General features: G+C 50.8%; 1 protein-coding gene across 1 annotated transcript; it reads right to left on the bottom strand.

The window, feature by feature from the left end:
- Nucleotides 1-2,377: 2,377 nt before the first annotated feature.
- Nucleotides 2,378-4,568, bottom strand: LOC136473754 (aluminum-activated malate transporter 10-like). Its single transcript, XM_066471395.1, has 3 exons — nt 3,997-4,568; nt 3,746-3,883; nt 2,378-3,611 (listed from the first exon to the last, which is right to left on the bottom strand). The coding sequence occupies exons 1-3, from the start codon at nt 4,340-4,342 to the stop codon at nt 2,605-2,607; spliced, it is 1,491 nt and encodes a 496-aa protein (XP_066327492.1). The 5' UTR covers nt 4,343-4,568; the 3' UTR covers nt 2,378-2,604.
- Between the last annotated feature and the right edge of the window lie 6,503 nt (nt 4,569-11,071).

The raw sequence follows: 11,071 nt of genomic DNA, 5'->3' as shown, positions 1-11,071 counted from the left end.
TGGATCCATGAGTCATGCCAAAACAGCGTTGAGGTCCCGTCCCGACTGCCACCATTGTTGCTGCACGAAAGAGGGCACTCGTGGTCCTGTCGGTTGTTGTCGGCAGATCGATCCAAGTTCTGTTTGGGTCGACCTTCCGCAGCCACTCCCAGCGCAGTCTAAGTGCCAGACCAAACCTGCGCAGGTTGATGACGCCGAGGCCCCCAAGCTCCTTTGGCCTACAGACCACGTCCCAGGCCACGCGACATTTGCCCGCGGCCACCGAGGCCGACCCAGACCATATGAACGATCGACGCAGCTTATCAATGCAGTCGACCGCCCATGGCGACAGACATACGGCAATGGAGAGGTGCACTGGGATGGCTGAGAGCGTCGCTTGCGTCAACGCAACCCTCCCTACCGTGTTCATGAGCTGGCCCTTCCATAGCGGAATACGCGCCGCGACGGTATCGATGAGGAATTGTTCCTCAGTCCGGCGCAGGCAGCGAGTAGAGATTGGGATTCCCAAGTAATTGCACGGAAAGGCTCCGATTGTGCAGGACAACAAGCTTTCCACTAGCTGCAACTCCTCCGTTGAACATGCAATCAGGTTGGCGACGCTCTTGCCCAAGTTAGTGTACAAACCCGACGCATCGCCGAAGATCTGCAGGATGGTTTTGATGGCGACGATGTCATTCAATCCTGGCTTAATGAACACGACGACGTCGTCCGCGTATAGCGACACCCTTGTGCGCACCGCGGCGCACCGGATAGGTGAGAGGAAGGACTGGGACTCAGCCCACCTGATGAGTCCACCAAGCACCTCCATAGCTAGGACGAACAACATCGGTGACAGTGGGTCGCCTTGCCGCAAGCCTCTGGCATGGCAGATGCGGTTGCCCGGTTTGCCGTTGAGGAGGACCCTGGTGCTTGCTGATGCAAGGATGATGGACATCCAGTTCCTCCATCGCTGACTGAACCCGAGCCGCTGAAGGACCTCCAAAAGAAAAGGCCAACAGAGGGAATCGAAGGCTTTCGCAATATCAATCTTCAGAAGAATGCAGCTTTGTTTCTTCTGGTGCAAAGTCTTGCAGGTCAGCTGAACGCCTCTGAAGGAATCATGTATGGAGCGTCCCTGGATGAACGCGCTCTGGCATGGGTGCACTAGATCATTCAGCACAAGAGCTAGCCGACGGGCAAGGCACTTGGCAATAAGCTTCCCAAAGCTGTGCATTAGGCTGATCGGACGGTAGTCGCCGATCTCCTGGGCTGCATTCTTCTTTTTAATTAGGACCATGAAGGCATCATTGATTAAATGGAAGCTGCGGCCGTCCAGCGACCAGAACGCGTTGAAAGCGTTGAGGACGTCCTGCTTGATGATCGGCCAGGCAACTTTGTAGAACAGCCCGGTGAAGCCATCCGGCCCCGGAGCCTTGTCCGACGGCAACTCCTTGATGGTCGCCCAGATCTCAAACTCTGAGAAGCATACATCCAGCATGGATAAATCATGTTGGTCCAACCCCAGGCCATCAAAGTTCACAGAGGCCGGTCGTTGGAATGGAGTGCCGAGCAGTCCGTTGTAATGTTCAAACAGTGCTTCCGCCAATTGCTCTCTGATGACAAGTTCATGTCCCTGGACCGTGAGCGAGGCGATGTGATGCTTTTGACTGCGGTGGCAAGCCTGAAGGTGGAAGAACCTCGTGTTTGCGTCCCCATCGGCAAGGAACAACAACCTAGAGTGCTGCCTGGCAATTGTCCGTATGAGGGACGCAAGGCCAAGACATTTGCATTTCATGTCCTTTCGTAGCGCACGCTCCTCAGTCGACAGTGATCTTCGATCCTGCGCGCAGTCCAAACACAGGATGACCTCGCGCGCAATGGCAAGTTGCAGGCGGACGCTCCCAATATTGCGCATACTCCAACTTTTGAGTGCCCTTCCTAGTTTCATTATTCAGAGTGTGTGATTGCATTTTCAGCTATTTTTTTTTTTACTGGTGTGAGATGTGTCTTTGACAGAGGACGAGTCATGCGGTGACTTTGACATTCCTAATATCTTATTGACTAGTCTCTCCAAGGTGCCCTATGTTTTCAAGAAAACAAATGATGAATTGCGGCACGCTGCCATCACCTTTTCTGTCCTTCATCCTGTAATCTGCGAGCCATGGTGTGGCGATCGTGAGGCAATGCGCGTGCACCGGCATTAGGTCCCCGTCCCCCCTAGTGAGTGGCGCTGCTGTGATGCAACAACGTGCACAAGAAAAATTGAAACTTGCGCGCGGCCGGGGAAGGGGAAAGCACCACGAGAAACAGAGAGTACGCAGTGCCGTCGTTTTGCTTGCCTCTGTGCACGATCCGTGTCAAAATGCTTTGGTTTGTAAACCTATGTACACAACTGCTATGATTCTCCGGCCACCGGGTCTTATGCTCTTATTCCCTTGTATACAGCCGTGGATGTGAGGCTGTGATCGAGCTCCTCCGATCCACGGAAAATAATAGGCCTTCAAATAATATATCTAGTAATAATGAAATGGTGTCGCCCGCCAGGCTAAATCTTATCGAGTTCGTCGTGTCTGATCTGCCGTCCTGGTTTGGAAATAGATCGTCAGGGTTTTTCATGGTTATCGATCAAGCCTTATTGCTCGTCTTGTTTTCCGGTGACTCCTCGTCGGTGTCCGGCTCGTTCAACGGGTGCACTTTGATCGTCATCTCGGTCTCTCCCTTCTTGTCGTCATCATCATCGTCGTCGTCGACCTGCTTGAAGCTCGCAAGTGTCGCCAGCTCGTCGACGGCGTCCACGACGCCCTCGACCCTCGCCGATATCTCCACCAGCAGCGACGCCACGGTGAAGACGGGCATGGTGTCCATGAGGGACGTCGTCTCTGCCGCCTGCAGCTTCACGGCCAGAACGGTCGACGGTAGCGTCCGCATGTCGCCCTGCAGCTCCTGCACGGCCGTGTTCATGTCCGTCACCGCGAAGTCCAGGGCCCCGGAGGAGGACGTGGTCATGGTGGCGACGGAGCGCGACGCCTCCCTGAGCACCCGCGCGCACCACGCGCCCACCCGGGTGCACACGTCGCGGAGGAGGCGCTTCACGTGCGGGGGCGCCTGGACCTCGGCGCCCGCGCAGCTGCTCAGGGCCTCCACGCAGTAGGCGCACGCGCGCATCGCGGCGCCCACCTTGGCGTACTGCCCGTAGGGGTGGCGGAAGCCGAACCGGCCGTGCGCGGGCTCCCACCGCGCTAGGTTGGCATACGAGTCCTCGGACGCCTTGGAGTTGAGCACGCACTTGTACCCGTCCGACGACTTGGACTGCCGCGCGGCCGCCTCCTCCGCCTCCGCGAAGTAGTCCTCGACGCAGGCCTCCACGGCGTCCGCGAGCTTGTCCATGTTCCGCGTGGTGAGGAGGTGCAGCTCCGCGCCGGACCACACGGGGCAGATGAGCACGTTGACGGCGAGGCATATGAAGATGCCGATGCCGATGGTGGACAACCGCTGCTGCGCCAGCGCCGCGAGCTGGTCGACGCGGTACCCCGACACGGCCACCAGGCTGTACGTCAGGATGAAGATGGTCACGCCGTAGTCGAACCGCGCTTTCACCGTCGGGATGAACCGCGAGAAGGTGGCTGCCGCAGCTGCATGCACATTCACTTTTGGTGTCAGTGCTGCATGCTGTGATTTTATACAGATCGAGCGAGCGAGGCTTGTCGATCGTTGTCGGTTAAGAGATTACTATCACACAAAGCAATGACAAATGCAAAATACGTACCCAGCAGAAAGAGGGAGCCAGTGACGATGACCGGCTCGAGCTCGCCGGATCTGTCCGCCACCCAGTGCACGCCGAGCGCGAGAACGCCGGCGCTCGCCGTCGCAACGACCCGGTTGAAACACTTGTACACGCTGCCACCTGCCCATGCAAAGACCCAGCTGGTCAAGACAATATCCACGCACGCATGCACGCATATGTATGGCAGCTCATCCGTGTGCACTGACTCTGCCAAGCAAAGCCGGTCGACTCACCGACAGTGTACTCGAAGACAACGACGACCGTCATGATGGCCCACATGGCAGCCCCACCAACGCCGTCGTACAGGGGCCTGGTGTAGAAGAACACGGAGACGAGCGCGAGCGCCAGGCCGACCTTGAGCCCGTGCACCGCCTTCCGGGGATCATCTGCCGCGATCCTCCACACCTTCCTCGCGAACCCGGCGACCCTGCTCCACGCCTTGGCCAAGCAGGCCAGCAGCCACGCCCACGCCCTCGCGGCAGGGCCGCCGGCCTCGTGCTCCATGGTCACCGACGCGCCCTCCGGCACGGTCACCCGCCATTCCAGACCACTCTGCGCTTCCCTCGCGGCGGCGTCCATGCTGACTGGTACACGAGCGCGGCTGCCAAGACCGGTTGGGTCCCTATTGTAAGCGTGTGAGAACGCAGCGACAGAATGCGACCCCTGCAGTGTATTTGGTACTGTGGCTGACTGCTGTGAGTGAGGTTGACCTCTCTCTCTCTCTGTGTCTGTTGGATGCTCTTGTTGCTTGTTTGTCTCACTTGCTCCTTCCAACAGAGGAAAGGAATGAGAGAAAATGCTAGGCTTTCTTGATCTCCTTGTCATGGAATGTTGTGAGAGCCGGAGACTGATATATATAGCAAACTTGGGGGGTATTGGACTTCGACGTAGGGCACAAAAAGCAGAGATTAGGGAAGACCAACCCGGCGCACAAAAGCTGCACTGCACGCAGGCCGACGACTATGTGCAACAGCCATACATGCATTTTGGAAAGCGGATTGGCCACAGAAAAATGCGCGCGAGTGGATGGGCAATAGGATTGCTAGTGTGGTAGTACGTTCAGATAGGGCACGATTTCTTATCATCCTAGCTAATATATGTTTGTTCGCCACAAAGTTTTTTGTGGGTTGTTTTTTCTAGTTTCTGGGTGAGAGCGATTTTGATCAGCCAATGTAGCTAAAGGGCCTTTGTAAAGCTTGCTATTTGTGAGAATGCCACTCCACATTGGGGATTCAAACAAATGGCGCTGGTAAAATGTGGCCAAAAGGTTTTAAATGTTTTTTAGTGCTTTGTTAACTGCAGTAGTTGAAATGAATCGGAACTGGCAAAACAAGGAAATGATAATGCTGTACGTTTTTTTTAAGAAACATGATAATGCTGTACGTAAGAGGACAGAAACAATGTTGGGCCGGACAGTACCATTCGTTCTAGGCCTTCTTACATAAGAGATCATGGTCATTTTGCTTACCTCTTGGCCATCAGGTAGTCTTTCTTCCGCGTCATTGACTAGTAACAACCTCTCATGGCTTCTTTTGCATCATTGATCTCGCTTTTGGAGTTGTCTGGTTCCTAGGCATATAATTTGCCAGAACTAACCTTAGATAAGTATAACTAGAAAATTTGAAGCCACACTATCATCTAAGAGAATTTGCCCTTCTTTACTCTGACATATGGAGCCCAAAAAATCTTGTCTAAGTTTAGTTAACAACTAAACACTCGTCGGTATGGTTAAACTTGCCTAAAGTGAAGTGTGGCTAGCAACCAAACACCCCTTTTGACTTACCATAATCTGAGAAAAGATGGTTAAACTTGCGAAGAGACTGTAACTATATATTATGTTAGAAAAACTACAGGAACCGTTTCTGTTGCCAACTTTATTGCATAGAAACGACATATTTACTTTATAAAAAACAACATATTTACAAAGTTTGTTCGTGACCATGTCATGGCAAATATTTCATTAAGGACTACAGGAAGCCCCCCGACGGGGATTTAGTGGCAAATTGAAACCCCATGCCTTCACTCCCCTTCCCTGGTCACTGTTTGGAACACAACCAGCTCTAGGTGGTGGCGGCCAAGCGAGATAGAAGTGTTGCAGCGTGAGTCGCGAGATGCGAGACAAGGAGCGCTACCCGGCGTCACGAGGCCTGGCGGATCTCCACGGGGGAAATGGTGTCTCCTGGGGCAAGGGACCCGAATCGTGGGCTTCCAAATTGGCCGGAGAGAAACCCCGTGAGAACTTTCTGCGTGGGTTTTCTCCACGGGGAACAGCCCGGGAACCTGGAGGGATTCCCGGCTACCAAAGTAGCCCTAAAGGGAAACACATTTACAAAGTATGATTATACAAAATAAATAAGAGGGAGAAGAACTAGAAGCACTAACATAAGATAAAAGCATAAAACCACAAAAAATAGATACAAAAAAACGAAGAAATTGCACCACACACACATAGCTTCTCCAGATTCTAACGATTGTAACCATAATAATATAGTGCTGAAATCTTGAGTCATGGCTAGTATTATGATTCAAAAAATGCATTAGTTGATGAGTTTTCATGGAGAATGCACATGACAAAGAAAAGTGGTCAACATTAGTATGTACAAGAAGAATATAAGTGAATTACTCCTACCTAGTACCTCAAAAGCAATTCCTCAAAAGCAAACTTGGGTTTAGTTTGCATTATCTTTCATAATGATAGGTTGGGTAATTTAGATATTACTTTAGTATCTTTCATAATGAAAATGATAGGGGTGGGATGCTTTAAATTATTTTTTCATAATGGTATAGGTCATTGAGTTATATGCAAATTTAGGGGGTTAAATGTGGGTAACTTCATGTAAAACAGAATAGGTCCAATAGTTGTATTGATGATGATGGGTAGAGTCTACAAAATCAAAGACCAGATGTTTATGATTATTGTGAGAATTTTTAAGGTTTTTTTCTAATGCGTCTCGTGAGGATTATATTAACATAAAAGTTCCTTTTAGGCCTTCAATTAGTAATAATGAGATAAGATAACATTCGATGTGATAAAACATATAAACATGATGAGAAAAAAAATTAAGGTCCCTAAAACATTATAGACATACAAATGTGGCCCTAAAGGTTAGTTCTGTTTCAAGAGAAATGTACTTGGATGAAAGAAGGTCAAAATGCAGGCATTTTCGCTCCAATCGCAGCCAAATTGGATTTCAAGAGCATATTCGATTTCACGTAGGCCCTAAGGGAAAGTGCAAGGAAAAAGAGCAGAGAAACCACTGGATCGTGGAACCCGTGGTACTACTTGTACTTGGGCTAATCGCACTAGCCGGCAGCCATTTGTACCTAGGCAGTCATATCAGTGGATGCACATGCACCGCTGTTTCATACTAGAATCATAGTCCAGTTTCCTTTGCTTTCCTTTTCCCATAGAAAATAAAAAAGAATGATCTTTACTTGGGAACTTTTTTTGTAAACCGAGGGGGGAAAAGGTTTTTGGAAAGCATGTGCAGCACACAAGAATTTCATGATGATTTCACATGGTTCGTTTCTTTCTAATGCTAAAACAAAGCAGTGCTACCTCCACCATCCTGTTGTTTTAGTCTCTTCCTGCGAACCGAAGAAATGGTTCCAAATAAACAATTGGAACCCGAAACTGAAAAGGATAAAACATGTTTGAATTCTAAACTGGAAGTGGGAAACATATAGGAGTAGTAGTTTTTCCAAGAAGCTGAAATCCTAGCAAACAACGTGGGAACAAAAATCGGTAGTGCTTATCTGGTTGGTGTTCCGTCTCCACTCTCCAGATCAGCCATGGAGTGGAAGCACCCGAGAGCTGCAATTATCTTGCTAGCGTGCTCGTGCCTCAGCTAGTGGCAGCACGCCGCACTCTGTAACCAACAGAGCTGCCGGCCGAAATATCCATCGCGATTCACGCGCCAACTCCAAGTTGCGAGCGACCGGCGACGGCGGCCCCCCCTCGGTTCCCTCCTCTTGGTGGCCGACTGGCCGTGTCCCTCCGCAGCAGCTACAGCACCGTACCCCTGCCGCACTTTCTCGTACGCGCCCCGTTCTGCTTCCGGCGTTGGGAACCAGTCGATGCTCAATGGTGGTGGATAGGATGGCGCACAGTGGCGAGCACTCGCCCACTCCGATGGATGAACGTACTGAAAAAGTCCGACTTATAAGCCAAAGCATGGTGAAAGACGCCCGGAGTCATCTGAAGCCGAGACAGTCGGATTATGCATGTCAGAATCGCTCGGGGCGGGGCATCCTTTGGATCGGCACGGGGACGAGCGTCGAGCGGCCGGGAATGCATGCTAGCTACTGGTTCAGAGTCCGGGGACGGTGATGGAGCCACACACACGCACGGAACAGATCGAGATGCATGCTAGCTACTTGTTCGAGGTGGTTTGTGCATTTTTGTGATCGGTCGCTGTCTCTATTGCTCGTTCTGGAATCTGGATTCTGGTGTTGTGGAGTCCACGAAATTGCAGATTGGTTCGGAATGACTAGACTAGGGTGCAGTGGGCCGTGTAAGTGATGTGTACCGACCATTGCAGTAGCCTCGAAGTGGCACACTACTACACATAGTTGCCGTGCAATAGGGCCGTACAAGCAGTACTCCGCCGATGCCGTCCGCTCCGTTTGAGATATTTCTAATTACTTGTGATGTTCCTTTCGGTAACTGTTACATCTGCGACGAAATTCGTTGACACCAGCGAGTTAGGTACATAGACATACTCCAGAAATTAGTTTTTTCTTCTGTTCGCTTGATGGTTTCTGGGTTTATAAGCTCGGCTAGTGCTGATTTGTAATAAGAGAAAAATATTATACCATGGCTGATAAGTCCTGGCTGAAATCAACAAGCGAACATGTTGTATATCTACGGCATGGCTAGCACATGAACGTGTGGACGGATGCGCGGTCTGGACGCCCGCGCAGCCTGCCCCATCCGCTAATTCGCTCCGCCACGCACGCACACCCCGCCCCTATCGTTGCGCCTACGTGTTTGGACGACTCGCCTCGCATGCGCAGTCCGTCCCGTTCGCCTCGATTCGACCCGCCCCATCCGCTTGGCCATTCGCCGCTCCCTGCACGCGCACCCCGCCTTGTCATGCCCCGACCGCCGGCCCCTAGTGCGCCACGCGCACGTCCACCGGCCCCAGCTCGCCGCACCCCATTCCCCGACGCCCGTGTCGCCCGCGCCCCCTGACTCTCCGAACAACATGAAATTCTTACAACATGAAAACACTTGAATGCAACATACATCTGAAACGATAAAACATCTGGAACATATACTTGCAATATATGTGTCAAACACAATGTCCAGATAAAACACTTGCAACTTGCAACATCAAAACACATGCTGCAACTTAAGACTGAAATAGAAAAACATACGTACTATTGCAACATATGTGTAAAACATATGCAACCACCACATCAACACGCTTGTCACATACGTCTGGAACAGATGAAACATTTTGAACAAACGTTTGCAACATGTCTCTGAAACACTTACAACATGTGAAGCATCTTGATCTACTTTTGCAACATCTATATGAAACAACTGCAATATACCTCTGAAATATCTGAAACACTTGAAACATACATTTATAATATAGGGGAGGGAAGGCCTGGGCCGGTCGATTCCGTCGTCGGGGTGGGAACCGGCGGCGCACGAGCACCACTGGCATCCCGGGCGCGGTCGTGGGTTCCCTTGGCTCGACCAGGGACGACCTGAGATGCCTCGGCACGTGTGCCTAGCAGCCATCGGCAGGGGCGGCTGCGGCGAGGCATCCTGGTAGCGTTGGGGGTTGGGGAAGAGACCGGGGAGGCACTCTGCTGTCGACGGATGCAAGATAGAGAGCGAGAGATGGGGAGAGTAGAGGCAGCGCGCGCAGGATGAGGGTGCGGCGAGGGATGACCGTGGCGGATGGGCCGCGCGACATGCGGGTCGAATCCGCGATGGCTCCGGTGAGCGACGGGAGGGAGCAAGTGTCGCGGGCAAGGCGCGCGTCACGGGCAGGAGCGAGCAGCACGGGCGGAAGCGGTGAGGTGGAGTGTGGCGCGCGGCGTCTGGATGGACAGACGCTCATTAAGAAGCATTATCGTTATACCTAGGTACATAGCAAAAGCCATGAATCCATAAAAGCTAAAATAATTTATAATTTAGAACGGAGAGGGTAATATTAGGCATGGCTATACTGTACTAATAGATCTCGATCGGATGGCAGGTGGAGGACATGCCTTTCTCCTAGGAGAAGGATAACAGATATGCGTCACACGAAATAGGTTAGAGCAATGAGTACTCTATCCATTCAATAAAATGTATCATTCTCGTTTTTCAAGAAGCTCAATATTTCTAACTTTAACTAAATATATATATAAAATATTAATATATGAGCTTTGTTACTGTGCTCGGGAAGAACCACTAGTAATTATTTACCACGGCTATTAATTAAAAAATAATTAATTGTGCTTAAAGGTAGTTTAGTACTTTCCCTCTCCTGTACACAATTTCACTTATTTTAGATTGCATCTTATCTTTATTCTGCATGGCTGTAGATTAGATGCAAGTGCAATACGGCCAGCAAGAAAGAGAGGCCAGCGCGGCGCGGGCGCGCGGCAACAGCGGCCCGGCAGGCGGCAGCAAGCGGCAAGGCATCTGATAGTAGGCATGGGAAGCAAGCAGTGGCAGCCCGGTGATGAAGGCTTCAAGCAGAACAACTGAGTTCGGCAAGATGTTCACAGCCGCGGTGATTAACGACGGCCCCATGTCTAACTCCGGCTGCCGCGTGTGCGTCATGAACGGCAAGAACGGCGCCACCATATCGTACATATGTGACCCACGGCGAAGATCAAGCACAGCCGCAACCGCAGTTTGGCAGCCCACCGGCAACTTCATCTGGACAAGGAGCGCCCGATAGCCCGACGGGTCCGACGGTAGCAAGCATCGCAGCCCCGAGTTTCCCTCGACGGCCCAGCAGTTTTGACAAGTTCATCGGCGTTTTAGAGAAGCAGTTTTTTTTTCTTAAGAGAAGCAACTACTGAGACATCAAAATACTGTTATACCCTCTAAATTTAATTAAAAATCAGTTCCGGGTTCACGTATCTTTTGGTTCCAGCTCACAACTTAAGTTCTTACCATCTGGTTCCTCCCATTTTTTAATCATCAAATCTAGCGAAACGAATGGCTCTTATTATTTCCAAGCGCCGTAAAATTTCACTTAATATATATGGTACATGATTAGTATCACTAAGTAGATCGTTGAGTATATTTTTATAATAAATTTATTTAAAATATAAAATATAATATTTTCTATAAAT

Source organism: Miscanthus floridulus, chromosome 8, assembly GCF_019320115.1.
Source record: "Miscanthus floridulus cultivar M001 chromosome 8, ASM1932011v1, whole genome shotgun sequence".
Taxonomy (NCBI): domain Eukaryota; kingdom Viridiplantae; phylum Streptophyta; class Magnoliopsida; order Poales; family Poaceae; genus Miscanthus; species Miscanthus floridulus.
This window is presented reverse-complemented; position numbering and strand designations above follow the sequence as displayed.

Excerpts from the sequence above, each read along its gene's own strand:
- LOC136473754 (XM_066471395.1), bottom strand. The coding sequence starts at position 4,342 with ATGGACGCCGCCGCGAGGGAAGCGCAGAGTGGTCTGGAATGGCGGGTG. Across the intron at positions 3,884-3,996 it reads TGTCTTCGAGTACACTGTCG|GTGGCAGCGTGTACAAGTGT; the intron begins GTGAGTCGACCG and ends TTGCATGGGCAG. Across the intron at positions 3,612-3,745 it reads TGGCTCCCTCTTTCTGCTGG|CTGCGGCAGCCACCTTCTCG; the intron begins GTACGTATTTTG and ends ATGTGCATGCAG.